The 15,019-nt window shown below is 39.0% G+C and overlaps 1 protein-coding gene across 7 annotated transcripts in view; it reads left to right on the forward strand.

Moving 5' to 3' along the window:
- MAK (male germ cell-associated kinase) overlaps nt 1–12,909 on the forward strand; it is a 59,491-nt gene extending 46,582 nt beyond the window's left edge. For 3 of the 7 annotated variants that reach the window (XM_005878430.2, XM_014549569.1, XM_014549573.1), the window contains 4 exons: nt 2,595–2,726; nt 4,507–4,581; nt 6,979–7,098; nt 11,402–12,909. In XM_005878430.2, coding sequence (XP_005878492.1) covers nt 2,595–2,726; nt 4,507–4,581; nt 6,979–7,098; nt 11,402–11,553 — 479 coding nt within the window. In that variant the 3' untranslated portion in view covers nt 11,554–12,909. Of the gene's footprint in view, nt 1–2,594; nt 2,727–4,506; nt 4,582–6,978; nt 7,099–8,651; nt 8,807–11,401 lie in introns of all 7 variants that reach the window. The other 4 variants (XM_014549571.1, XM_014549572.1, XR_001364468.1 and 1 more) reach the window with 3 other exon arrangements.
- The last annotated feature ends 2,110 nt before the right edge of the window (nt 12,910–15,019 follow it).

Below are 15,019 nucleotides of genomic sequence, written 5' to 3' on the forward strand. Positions count from 1 at the left end.
GTGTCACCTCTGACACGCGTGTCATAGGTTCGCCATCACTGTTCTAGGGGCTTCATATAGAGTATATAAATATATATTGTGACATATTTATGCATTTCAGTTCTCTGTTATATGTTTTGAAACTTTATTTGCTATTTTTTCATATCACTTCATATTATTTTTTTTAACAATTTCTTAGTGATTTTTTCCTCAGTACTTCAACTGTCCTTTTGTTCTTTTATTCTTCTCTTTCATGTTTTTGGAAATTTGTTTAGACCAAGTTAATGGCCTTTTCGGCTTCCTCCACGTGAATGGGAGTTCACTTTTTGAATAATAAGAATTATATGTCACAGGGAGGGCATCAGGATTTTAGAGATGCTTAGGTGGGGCATGGCCAAAAAAGGTTGGGAACCACTGTGCTAGAGGCTCAAGACAGGCAAGAAGGTTGGTCAAGACGCTATTGTATATGTCTGGATAGCGAGGATAATGGTGTGTTCCATAATTGTAAAAGCAGATAGAGAACTGGGTAAAATCTAGATGTATTTCAGTAGTGGAACTGATAGGACTTGCGGATAGATTAGTATGGTTAATGGTAAAGAATGGAAGGAGTTAGTGTTGGCTTCTGGGTTTTTGACTTGGCAACTGGGTAGATGGTGGTGATTTTAACTGAGAAAGGGAAGCTTAAGAGAGGACCGGAGTGTGGAAGTAGAGAATCGGGAGTTAAGGTTGGGATGCCTGTTAAACATCTGAGTTGATGTATCTAGTAGACAATTGGGTGTATTAATCTGGAGCTTAGTAGAAAGATCTAGACAGATGGTGGGGAGTTTATGTTGTAGAATTTTCTCTTCAAAATCCACTTTAAAAGGTTTAAAATTCAATTAAGTCCAAAGGGGATCAATTTTTAAATCACTGATGATCTATACAGATAATCTTTAGTCCAACAGGAGGAAGAGATGGTCTTTTTCTTTTGTGCTGTCATGGGCATAGTCATTTACAGCTTTCTGAATGTAATAAGCAGGCCACTTGGTTCATCTAAGGAAGGTTTGCTTTCCACCCCTCAGCCTCCAGAAGTGAGTCTTCACTTCCCAGAAGCTTGTTTGGGAGGGGTAAGGAAGATGAGAGAAGAGGTTGAGACTAGACTGGTAGCAAGAGATTGATGCGTGACGTATTTTTTCTGTTTACCTTTTAGGCAATAATATAAATTTCAGTTCTAGGAATCCAATAAGAACCCACTCCTGTTGTCAGTAATTGAGGAGAGAAAAGAATGAAACAGGAAAAGGTTTAGCAAGGGTTTGCACTTTGTTTTTGAATAAAGATTTTTTTATTGTAAAAAATGTTTTTAATGAGTAATTGCTACCTAGTGTATTTTCTTTATTGTCAGGTAATATAGCCTACTGTAGTTCTATTTGTAGGTGTTCTGTTAGAAATCAAAATCCATAAGGAGCTACATCTTATAAGAAAGGAAAATTATTTACCTGATAGAGTGTTTTCCTTAGAAAACTGATGATAGGTCATCTTGAAGCTTGGTACAGAAAAGCAGGCTTGTTTCTGGCTTCAAAACAAGGCTGCAATTATATATCTCATAAATGTGAAGCCCTGCCGAGGAATTCCCTTTGTGAAAAGCAAAAGCTCAGACTACCTGGAAACAGTTGCTAACTTCCTGCAGGACTGGCAGTCCTCAGTGAGGCTTTCTATTGTGCTAGTCAGGGGTGGGCAAACTTTTTGACTCGAGGGCCACAATGGGTTCTTAAACTGGACCGGAGGGCCGGAACAAAAGCATGGATGGAGTGCTTGTGTGAACTAATATAAATTCAAAGTAAACATCATTACATAAAAGGGTACGGTCTGTTTTTTTTTTTAGTTTTATTCATTTCAAACGGGCCGTAGTTTGCCCACGGCTAAAGGACATGCCACAGGTGTGACCCAGAGCCTTAGACTGTGTGATGTCTCAGTGCCTCCTACTTAATTGTCCAATTTAATTGTCAGTAAAAAGAAAGCAAGTCCAGAAGATTTCAATCTCTTAAAAGTGGGTTAAAATAAGATCTTTTGATCACTGGTACCAAAGCCTAAGGTTTATTCCACATTTCAGATTTCAGAAAATCAGAAATAATTTAACTGTTTAGATTTTATCCTAATATACAAGCCAGCTTCACAGACAGATCTTTACACCTCTACTCTGAACTTCCAGGCTCCCGGCGTTCTTGGCCACGTGTCTGTTTTCCCGGCCACCCTGAGTGGTCCTCAAAGGTCTGGCACAGAGCACACACTCACAATAAGTGATGACTTGGAAATATCTTTTTGAAGAAAATTGTTGTACCACTGTAATTTTTACCAGACACTTTAGTAAAAAAATATCCAACGTTTAATTATTGTGTTTTAGAAAATACCTTATGTTTATGAAACACACTGTGAGGATTACAGGTGATTGTGCTTATTAGGATTTAGGATCACATTAAGATTCAGAAAAAGCAAGTATTTGCTATACTGTAAACAAAAGTTATTTCCATTCTCTTCCCCCAAGTTGTTTCTAATCTTTGTTTATATGTATAATGTATTTTTCCTTCAAGCTTATGATCACACTCTAAACTTTGAAATGACTATTTTGTTCTTCTAAGGTGTAAATCCTAAGAACGTGTCCTTGATAGCCAGTGGAAAGGATATAAATCCATATACTTGGAGTAATCAATTATTTCCTAAGTCATTGGGACCCATTGGGGCAGAACTTGCTTTCAAAAGGAGTAACGCAGGTAAAGCAAGAATACATTTAAAGTATAAATTTTCATTGTTTTTCTTCTGCAGATTTTTACTTTTAAATATATTGCAGCCGCCTCCTTCCAACCGAGATACCCTTGGGGGAACACAAAGGGTTTCCACCTGGTGCTTGAGCACAGATAGTTTTAAGGGAATCCTTTTCCAGATCTCAACTTCCATATGGATTCTTTCCTAAAATGAATCTGCCTGAGCAAGTGTTTCTGTTCTCCTACTTTACAAAAGAAAAGAAGACTTCTCACTGTCTACTATGGTGTGTTTCCTATTTCCCCAAAGTGTAAAAATATCTGGGGTGGCTATGAAAGGAGGGATAATTTGATGTATTGGTGTCAGTATTGAGAACATGATTGGGGAACAAGGCCTTGTTAAGTCAAGTGTTTCCAGTTCTTAACTTTCAAAAAATTGAAGGAGCACCTAAATGAGTTATTAGCTAACAGATAAGTAAAAATCACTTTTTATGAGATCACAATATGACTGTTGGTCTATAATAAATTCAAAGACTACAGTGATAAAGCTGTAACAAAACACCTTTCGTTCCCAACTATTGGTTTACAATAACATGGTTTTTTAGGACTTCCATCCCCAAAAATAAAATAAAAAAAACAATAGAATTGATATTGAATGCTGTCTGATTTTAGCAATAAGTAGTATTCATTTGTGGATACATGAAGACTTGAAAAAGGTCCCATATTTCTCTTTTAATTTGGGGGGAAGTTAATAGATTAATTTCCCCCAAAGTTACTTTTCATGTATAGTAATCAAAATTTAGATATTCGTCTTTTTGATTAATTATATACAGTAAAGCATTAAAACTTAGTACAGAAAAAAGTATTTTAATATGCTTATAGTTACAAGCAAGTTTTTAAAGATTTCAATTTACAACTTAAAGACTCTTAAGCCTAAAATAATTATGTGGGTAAAATTTGGGAGTTATGAATGAAAGTAAAACTCTAGAGAAAAAAGGGATTATTGTGAAATTTCCAACTTTTAGAAATAAAACCTGTTCATGTGTTTCTTAAGTCAGTATTGGTAGGCATAAAAATCAATATGATATTTAGACTCCTTTGGTTATATTTAAAGAGATGTAATAGTTTTATTTTTAAATGTCTATAATTATAATATGCCATAAATTACATCTTTGAAACTAAAACTTAGGGTGAAAAATTTTAGATATCAACCCAAAGTGTGTGAAGAAGTAAAGAATTCTTTTTTTAAAAAGTAGGTGGTTTTGGATAAAAAAAGTTTGGGAATCACTGTGTAGCAATTCAGTACTTCTGATACGACATCAACTCACTTTGGGCATTTTAAAATAAAGTGTGTGAAGAAGTAAAGAATTCTTTTTTAAAAAAGTAGGTGGTTTTGGATAAAAAAAAGTTTGGGAATCACTGTGTAGCAATTCAGTAATTCTGATACGACATCAACTCACTTTGGGCATTTTAAAATTTTCTAGACACTTTGAAGATTCAGGTTACCCATTTAATATGTACTCAGGTGTCAACATTGCAGCACTGTAATTTACTTATTTTTTTCCCAGTTAAAAAAAAAAATACTGTTTATTGAACCAACCACTTAAATACAAATCCGTGCAAATGACAGCACTGCAACTTTGCCATCAAATGAAAGCTGTGATAACACATGAGATTTTTTCGTAGTAAGGGTTCTTTATGGATCTTTTCATTAATCATCTAATCCATTTTTCTCTACTTTTCTTAAAACATTTTCCTTATTATTCTTTCTTTCCATCTGCCTTCTCTGTAGAAGAAAGCATAATTAAACCAATTGAAAAACTATCATGCAATGAAAGTTTTCCTGAGAAATTAGAGGACCCACAAGGTAAATTCTGGGCATTATAGATGAGTGCAACTTGTTCTTTGAACCTCTTGTTCAATTTCCTTCTCAACATTTACCCCAAATCTTGTCATAAAAGGCCACTGTGAAGGGCAAGATCTCCTGTTCTCGGAGCCAGATCAGGTGGAGAAGGGACACATTCCACATCAGGAACACCTCTCTGCAGTAGTTGGGGCTCTGAAGCTCTATGCTTGTCTTCTTAAATTATGACAATTTATACAAATTAAGTAAGTCTACTGAGAAAGATATTCTCTAACTTTGTAATAGATATTCCTGTATTTTTTAAAGTTTTGAAACTTATTTCTTAAGCATTAACAATCATTAAAAAGAAAGGGTTGCCCAGGTTAATAGAGATGGTGCATTTTGTAGAGAGTCGGTGTTGGTGCTTTAAACGGTTGGCTCCAACCTGAAAATTGGCAGCTCAAAAGGTACTTCACGTGATAAGCCAAAATAATTTAAGAAGACTTCTCTTTAGGTCATTTTCCACACATTTTTCCTGAGCAACTTCTTCCTCCAATAGGCAGAAGCCTTTTAGGACGTTCAGTGTGTGGCTTTTAGAGTCCGACACCCCCCATTCTGTTACTCACCAGCCTTGCCATTTTGGACGGGTTACGTAGGGCCCCTAAATCAGTTTCCCCGTCTATAAAATGGAGGAAATAGTATTTACCCAGGTGTTATTATATAGCCAGGATTTGACAAAAATTCCTAGGATTTTTGTCAAACAGTGTTTAATAAGTGTTTGCTCTGGTGATGAGGATAAGAGCAAGAGAGATGTTCTGAAGTTTCTACTAAATGTGACCACTGCCTTGAACTTCCTTTCAAAAAGCCTTTTGAAGTGATTTAAAATGAGTACTGGAGGGAAAAGAAGGGTCCAATAAGACTGCGGTGCTTATGCCAAATTCAGTATTGTTAAAAATTGTATCAACTGATTTTACTGTGTAAGATCCTTTAGGGTCTGAGAAGTAGCATTGTTTTTTGACATTTGTTGGTTCAAGAGCAAACACTTATTGCGAACCTACTGTGCACAGCCCCGTGGCAGACATCAGGAACACGGAAGGTCGGAGTCCAGACCGGTGAACAGATCACACCATGTAAAGCGTGCTCCCATGGTAGCTACCACATGAACTGGTCTTTGAAGCCCCCAAAGCTGTGAGCACCGTCTCACCTTTCCTCTGCCAGGTCTCCTCTCCTGCACAGCTATGATCCTTAAAAGAGCAGCTGTGTTCATTTTTCCTCATATTCCCAGGTTGCTCAGCAGCCTGGAGTTTTTACCCTCAGGCTTCTGCAGCAGCTCCCGCTAGGTCCTGGCATTATCCTGGTGGCCAGATCCGCTGGGCAGTGCTGTCCCTTCAGACCTCTGCACCTCATCTGTAACTCCTGTCTTCACACGCTGTGTTCTCTTGAGTTTTTAGAGCCTGCTCTTCCTACCATCTACCTTTTTATTCTCTCTCCTCCACCGGGTCCCTTCCTTCCCCAATGCTGGTGCTCCCTGGGGTTCTACCCTGGGTCTTGGCTCGTCTTGCAATCCTTCTGACTCTTCCAGGCCCGCAGCTCCATGACCGCCTTACCTGGTCACTCCAAACCTCCCACCTGCTCCATCTCTGTGACTTGAATACCCCACAGGCCCCGTATCTTCCCCAACACCTGATTCTCCTCACATTGTTGGCCTTAGTCACCGACATGTCAGACATTTATATTTCTCTCTTCCCCGTTCACCCCATATACCCACTCAGTTGCCTCTCCGTCCCCTCTGACTGCGTTAGTTCAGACCTTCGTAACCTCCCCTTCAGCTCTAGCAGTGCCCTCCTAACTGGTCTCCTGCCTTAGATTTTCCCCATTCAACCCATCCCTGTGCTGCCCCTCGATTGGTCATTCACTAATAGTGATGATGAGGAGGAGGAGGACAGCTGACACTTGCTGAACACAGATTCTGTGCTCAGTGTTTTGCATGCATCTCATTCAGTCCCTACAACAACCCTGAGAATAGTTCACTATCACAGAGATTTTACGAAATGAAGAGGAGCACAGGGCACCGCAGGGAGGGGGCTTCTGGCCGGAGACATCCCCATGTTAAGAACTGGAGCCTAAAAACCTGGTATGTTCAGGGGAACTCAGCCTCTGGTTAAGATTTTAGCTTGGTCACTTGTCAGCTGCGAGAACTTCGGCGAAGTCTAAGAGCCGCAGGTGTGGATAATAATATGCATTAAGAGGGTTGTTATATGGACTGAATAGGAATATGTTAAACCATAGTGCTGTGCCTGGAATCTAGCAGATGCTCAAAGATAGACTGTAGAATTAGTAGAGGGTAGTATTCAAAGTTACTCTCTCTGGTGCTGTAAAATATTCGCCTTCTGACAGTGAAACTTTATGACACATCACTAGGAAATCCTGGAAGTTACGCTACTTATGGTCAGTCAGGATACGTTCCTTCCTTTCTCAAGAAAGAAGTGGGGTCAGCTGGCCAGAGGATACACTTAGCGCCTCTCAGCACAGCGGCTCCAGGTAAGAACGGCTTTAGGTGTGTGTGTGAGGGTTCTGCTCAGACACGAGCTTTTCAATGTTCCCACCGTCACTTTTCCCAAGTGAAGACGTTTAGTCTGGTCTCACCTTATTAACAACAGTTTTAATTGTTCTTGGCAAAATGTCCTGTTTTTCTTCCAAAGCTGTGCTTTGAGCGTCCAGTACATAAGAGCTCCCTCTAATTAAGTGGTTACTCAGCCAGATGCACAGACTGTACAATGCAACGCTCCTAAGGACCTGGTGGCAGCTCTTTTACAGACCAGGGAATTGACATTAAGTAATTTACCTGGGGTCACACAGCCAGTAACTGGTGGAGCCCGGATAGAAACTGTCTGACTCCAAAGAGTGTGCTGTGCTGCATCATGAGACGTGAGAAGATGCATTTTTCAGAGCCGCCCGCCCAGGACCAGGCAGCGTAGAAGCTTAATGAATGCCGAGCGTCTGTTACGTATCTGTTAACAGGCCTCCTCTGTGGTCCCATTTGGGAGCACGGAACTGAACTGTGGCAGAGCTTCCACTGGCTTTCGCTTTGCGGGTGGTGAGAGGGTGTGTCCCTCCAGCCTGCGGTGTATGACTTTCCAGGTCGCCTGCTCTGCGGCGGTGTGGCATGTGACAGCCACAGTCAGGGATCGCTCATGAAATTGGGGTGATGATTTTGTACTGAGCTGACCAGATTTGACTAGGAATGTTCTCTAAATTATGGTCATCTAAAGTAGATATCTGCATTAAAGCACCTAAAATAAACACTAAGGTGGATAATCAGAAGTTTGGTAAGATACTAGTTGTAGTTTAGTTTAAAAGTTGACTCCAAAAGTATTCTCACATCCAATCCTAACCAGGATCTTATATGAAAACTCCAGTAGGAGTTGCCAATCTTAAAAGTTTACACTATTGGAGCTAAAATTGTAAAAAGCATTGAACTTTTGTAATTTTTTATTTCTTATCACAGCTGCTTAAACAGTACTCAGTTGGCTTAGCTGTGGAAAGAACTGCCTCATTACCTCTCTGCTGAAACAAAATATATAAACATCTTATATAAAGCAGTAATTTTTATGAAGCCTCAAAATTTTAAGCCAGCCTATTAGCCATGGCTTAGTAGCAAATTTTTTTTTAAAGATATGTTTATTGATTTGAGAGAGGAAAGAAAGAAGCATATTAATGAGAGAGAATCATTATTCTGCTGCCTTTTGCATGCCCCCTACTGGGAATTGAGCCTGCAACCTGGGCATGTACCCTGACCAGGAATCGAACCGTGACCTCCTGGTTCACAGGTCAATGCTCAACCATTGAGCCACACTGGCCAGGCAGTAGCAATTTTTAATGTAAAAGCAAAAAGTCATAATGTTTCAATTAATTTTGTTGCCTGAGTACCTGCTTTTAGAGGGTGAAAATGGGTCTTTTTAAACATAGTTTATAAGATATTGAAGAGCTTTTTATGAATTATTCTGTCAGATTAGCATGCATATTCCTGTTTTCATTTTTAAAGTAAATGCTTCCTCGTAACTTTTCATCTCTTCATTTACTCTGCTTATCAGATTTTCCTACAGGTGGTGATAGGAGGAAAGGGACAAAAAGAAGTAAATACTAATCATTCTCAAGTGGTCAGTGCAGATCCTTAGGAAACACTGTTCTGTAAGCTGTGTCCTCCAGCCCTCCCACCTGTTCACAGTTTCCCCGGGAAAACAAACAGGTCATTACCATGTTTACTCAACTATTTCCCTCCTCTCTTAGTCTCCTTTTCCGCTGTTTCTCTTCCTTACTCTCAAATTTTGAGAGGAAAAAAAGTCAAATTTCTTTCTTCCTCCCATGTAATCTCTCATCACAAATCCTGCTAAAACCTCCTCACCCCCTGCCTTGACAGTAACACAGACTTGAGGGGTGACTTCTTTCATATAGAGCCGCCCTGTAGGGCCCTGTTCTAAGAGCTCTATATACATCAGCTCATTGAACCCTCCCAATGACTCCGTTACAGAAGGTACTACAGGGTGGGGCAAAAGTAGGTTTATAGTCATGAGTACAAAAGCACAGAATTTATTCTTATATTATTTATTCTTGTATTATTTTCCATACAAACAACTGTAAACCTACTTTCCCCTACCCTGTATGATCTCCATTTTAGAGTTTTTTTTTAATCTTGCTAAAAGTTATATAGTAGTGGCACTGGTTAAATCCTTGACTAGAGGCAGCCACCTTTTCCTTCAGCAGACATTGTGTACAGGAAGTGAAATGCCCTTAATAGGACACCTGCAGTTTTTAAAGTAAATGCACAGCAAGGATTAGGGGGCTGACTGTGCCCCTGCTGGGAGGGGTGCCACGCAGAGCGTGGTCCAGCTAAGGCACAAAAAACATTTCTTGCCCTGTCGTGTGATCTGGCCTTCTTCCTTTGTCGGTGACTAGTTCTTGACCAAAGGTACTTGAGTCCTAAAACTATTACTTCTCAGAAAGGAATCCTAAATGTCAGCATTTGCCTTCTTGGCAAAATGATTCCTTTTTTGAAGGTTTTACAAATCTCCGCCTGGACACAGTTTCCTTCAAATGCACTGAGGACCCAACTTTGGCTGTCAGGACCTGGGAAAAAGCTTGTCCAATTTTCACTCCCCAATCCCCTGACTTCCCACCAGTGTTAACTTAAGAATGGGTCCCCATTCCCCTTCTCTGAATCACCTGGGCTCATGGCCTCTCTTTCCCTCCTCCCTCCACTCCCATCCCCTCAACTCGCTCTCTCCTCTGCTGGGGGTACCAGCGCACTGAATGAACAGACTGATGCTCATCTGTGTTAGGGGTCCGAACTAAAGGGCTGGCCTGGACACCAGGATGTATTTAACTGCCTTCTAGATACCTTGTCCCTGCCTTTGTGAGGTTGCTTTTATTGGCTTCACCTGTGAGGATTTTAAAAACGAGTTAAGAGTAGGATGAAATGATCTGTCCAACCACCAAGGGGACGGCTCTTGGACTCTCTGTCCCAACCAGTCTACACAGCAGACAGTGATTGTCACCAGGGTGGTTCCTCACTTAATGTTTTGTTCCCTTTAAACTGATAGCAGCACATCAGGACCCACATGCTCCCATAAGTTCCTCCTACATTCCCAATGTTACAGTGAAATAAAGAAAAACCAGGGACACCACACAGGTAGAGCATACCTATTTATGTTAGGTATACAAAATGGTCTGACTCCCTTCAAAATTGACTCAGAGTTTAATCCAAAATGACAGCAGCCACACAGTGTGAAAAGATATTTAAATCCCAAATGGAAAGATCAAACAACCCTCCTTAGAGAGAATACCTGACACCTACCTAGCTTGCAGTTTGAAGTGAGGAGGGGGGGAAGGAGGGACTGAAGATACTGAAGTTCTCTGTAAAGTGACTTACTGCTTTGTCATTTGAGATATTCAAGCAATTTTAACAAATTGTTCAGATAACAAATATTCAACAATATAAAATTTCACTCAGCCAAATGTATAACAAACCTTGTGATGAAAGGTTTGGAATCCTAGGAATGGCTCACCTTTTAGAGGGATTCTGTTATCATCCATCCTTTTGCCAATAAAAAATTAAGTTTGACTCTAAAAACTACATTTTAATGTTTAAAAAGAAATCTATTTGTAGCTGCACGAAGCCAGCACTTTACAGGATTCACAATTCTGAATACATTTTCTGTCATACTGTGTTTGAAGATTACTTAGATGTTACCACAATGCAATTTTATGAAGCCACTAACACTATGCATACTGCTCATTGAACTTGGTCATCTTAGTTGGGTGTTCCCTATCTAAACATGATGGGCAGTCGCAACTCAAGTCAGAAAGAGCAGCAGTATCAGAACTGTAAACCAGGAGAAATAGCTCTGAAGCTACTGAAAATTCCAACTGGTGTCAACAAAATACTACACTAGAATTTCTAGTTTTAATATTTAAAAAAACCCTTAGAGACCACCAAATTAATCTTTTAATGATAAATTCAGCCATAGCCGGCTTGGCTCAGTGGATAGAGCATCGACCTGCCGCCTGAAGGGTCGTGGGTTCGATTCCGGTCAAGGGCATATGCCTGGGTTGTGGGCTCGATCCCCAGAAGGGGGCATGCAGGAGGCAGCCAATCAATGATTCTCTGACATCATTGGTGTTTCCATCTCTCTCTCCCTCTCCCTTCTTCTCTGAAATCAATAAAAATATATATTTTTTAAAAAGATAAATTCAAAATTTCCCCACAAAATGAGAGGATGATTGCTTTATTTTGAATTAAATTATCAAATAAAACATTCTAATTTCTGATTCTGATTTCTTTCAGAATATACCTGGAACACAACTGGTCGGGGGCAATTTTCAGGACCTACTTACAATCCTACAGCCAAGAACATCAATATTGTGAACCGTGCACAGCCAGTTCCCTCAGTGCATGGGAGGACAGACTGGGTGGCCAAGTATGGAGGCCACCGGTAGGAGCCTGCTGTGAAGCCCCATAGCACTGCCCCAGAGTCCTCTGACCCTGGGAAGTGTCTACAGATGTCTACTTCTACTGAGTTCTGGAAGAACTATGTAATAGTGGTACTTTGAAGAGCAAAATTCATCTCCTATTTTCTTTCCTAAAAATGAAATGCATTTTCTTGGCTTTGTTGCCCATATATGGGTAGGACTGATATATGGGTAGGACTTTACAAAGTATTGAATAAACTATTTGCCAAAGTATCAAGTACTTGATATACAAATTAATAGATACTAAGTACGAGAAGCTTTTTTAAAAATGCCTCCAGAAGTGTTTAGTTTTCATGTGTTGTCCATTTGCCTAAACTACTTAATATTTCATCCTTTGGCCTCAGAGGTTTGTTTTTTGTTTTTTATAGCAATTAGGAAGTGTTGTGGGCTGTCACTTATAGTTCTTACTTGGCCAAGGCTCTACTCTACCACTTCAACAATGGCAGTAACTTATCATTTGTTTGTCTACTTTGAAATTACAGAAGCAATGATAATGCCAATCTTGAGCAGCATGTATTTCTTAGAAATAAATTTATCTTTAACATAGAGATTTCAAAATTATGCCATCTGATTTTAGTGGGAAAAGAGCCTATTGTTTAATTTTGACCAATACAATTGCTATGAATCGTTGGTAACTATCAAACCCAATGGCTTGATGACTCCCAAATGAACCAAGTCAAGGTTCTCCCATGTTCACATCAAAAAAGTTCGTAAAACTGTGATGTGTGTTCATCAGACTTTCAAAATATGTTTGTTTCTGTGTTCCTATTGGACATAAGGGTGAAAGGATGTCAGCTGGTTCCCCAAAGCAAACTCACTGCTGATCATTGACTCAGCACTAACTCAGAGCACTCACATGTGCTCTGAAGAGCAAATGCATTCAGCTGCTGCTATAGCAGTGATTTCACTTAGTCCATTTTTTGTCTTAGTTTTATTTCTAAATTGGTTTTTAAAATAGACATTTTGAACTTATGACAACTTTATTTAAACCTGCCATTTTATGGACTGGATATTAGTACTGTATACTCTTTTAAAAGAGTCATGTTATCAACTGCTAATAATTTTATGTATTTTATGACTTTGTAGTAAATGTTAACATAATCTGTATCATCTTGTGAACATTATCCAAAGGCACATTATAGTAATAATACGGTATTTTTATACAGAAGACTCAGCTCTCCTTGTTGAAAAATATTAAAATCTAAAGAATAATTTATGTTGGTGGTAATGGTTATATATATTTGTACAGTTTTAATTACTGTCTCAAAGCTAAAAAATTATTTTGCTGAGACTGTTTAAACTCTTAAAAGATATTAAAATTAATATGATTAACTAGTGTCTTTTCTTTACATTTTTAAACTTTATACTTATATTTTGAGGCTTATTTAATGTTTTAATTAGCTGTGAGGTTGGGGTTTTTTTTTTTAGCAGTTTTAAGTTTATAAAAAAATTGATTGGAAAGTACAGTTTCCATATATACTCCCTCATCACCCCCTCCTCAAATTTCCCCTATTAACATCTTGCATTAGTGTGTGACATTTGTTATAACTGATGAACCAATATTGATACATTATTAACTAAAGCTTACATTAGGGTGAATGCTTTGTGTGGTATATTCTATGGGTTTTGACAAAAATGTATCCATCATTATAGTACTATACAGAATAGTTTCACTGCCCTAAAAATCCCCGGTGCTCTACCCATCATCCTTCCCTCCCCAGCTCAAACCTCTGGCAACCACTGATCCTTTTATTTGTCTTTATAGTTGCTCTTTATCCACAATACCATGTAGTTGGGTTCATGCACTATGTAGCCTTTTCAGATTGGCTTCTTTCACTTAATATACATTTAAGTTTCCTCCATGTCTTTTCTTGGCTTGATATCTCATTTCTGTTTATCACTAAATAATAGACCACTGTTCCCCAACAGCACGCTGCAATCAAGAGTGATCATGGGACTCACCTGCACAAAGAGGAGGTCACAGCCAAAGAGGCTTTAAAAAAATTTCAAAAGACCCCCTTCCTGCCCTAAATAACAGCCCCTCCACCCCCAACCCCAATCTGTTCGGAAGACAGATCTGGCCATTAGAGACACTCTGTTTTATCTCATTTACGTGTCATGATACCTAGAAAACTACTGTTTCTTCCTTTTTCAGAGGAGGGAATGAAGACTAAGAGATCTCAATGGGCAGCAAAGCTGGAAGTTGAGCCCAGATAGTCTTACTATTAGAACCTTTCTTCTCAAACACTATTACATTACGACAGAACTACTAATTGGGAAAAGCAATGAATACACAAGAGCAAAGATGAAATCTAATAAATCTAAAAGCAAAGGTTAGAGTATGAGACCATGGCTGGGAGGAGGGGCTTAGGATAGCCAGGGCATCAGAATGGTCGGCACTGCTCCTCCAAGCTGGATGCACACATAATTGTGTTGAATACGTGTGTTATTATCTGAGGGTCTAGTGGAACAGGAATAAACAAGGAAAAGAAGAATAAGAAAGGCATCTATATGAATAACTGTATGTCAACAAATTAGACAACCTAGACAGAATGGATAAATTCCTAGAAACATGTCTAGACACCTTCCAAGACTAAATCAGAAAGAAATAGAAAATCTAAACAGACCAATAATGGATAAGAAGGCTAAGTAATCAAAACCTTCCCAAAAGAAAAGTCAAAATACAAAATGAAAGACGCCCCTTAGAAATGAACAATGATAAACCTCTGTATTAAAACTTGTCAAATTCAGCCAAACTAGATGTGAGGAAAAGTATACACTTGATCCACTTATAAAAAAAATCAAGGAACACTGAAAATATGCTGAATTTGACCAGTTAGCTTACAAAATTAGAAAAAAATAGTAATAACTTAAAAACTAATTACTAGTAAAGATAAAAGTATAAAATAAGAAATAAGAGAGTCTGCCTGATCTGGGCCTGGGGCAAGGAAAAGCAGACCCTAGTGCAGTGATGGCGAACCTTTTGAGCTCGGCGTGTCAGCATTTTGAAAAACCCTAACTTAACTCTGGTGCCGTGTCACATATAGAAATTTTTTGATATTTGCAACCATAGTAAAACAAAGACTTATATTTTTGATATTTATTTTATATATTTAAATGCCATTTAACAAAGAAAAATCAACCAAAAAAATGAGTTCGCGTGTCAGAGGTGTCATAGGTTCGCCATCACTGCCCTAGTGCATGCACATCTTGGTCCTTTCCAGACACCCAGCCCCAGCAGAGGGAGCCACAAGCTGTGACTTGCTGATCGCTCCAAACAGTGTACTCAGGGCCAGTCAGAAACAGCATCTGACATCGTCCTGCACTAGAGATTAAAAGTCTTAGCAGATCTACCTAATATATAGACACAAACCCAAACAGGCAGCCAAAATGGGGAGACAAAAAACACCCCCCAAATGAAAGAACAAGAGAA

The sequence above is a fragment of the Myotis brandtii genome, unplaced genomic scaffold (genome assembly GCF_000412655.1).
Source record: "Myotis brandtii unplaced genomic scaffold, ASM41265v1 scaffold56, whole genome shotgun sequence".
Lineage (NCBI taxonomy): Eukaryota > Metazoa > Chordata > Mammalia > Chiroptera > Vespertilionidae > Myotis > Myotis brandtii.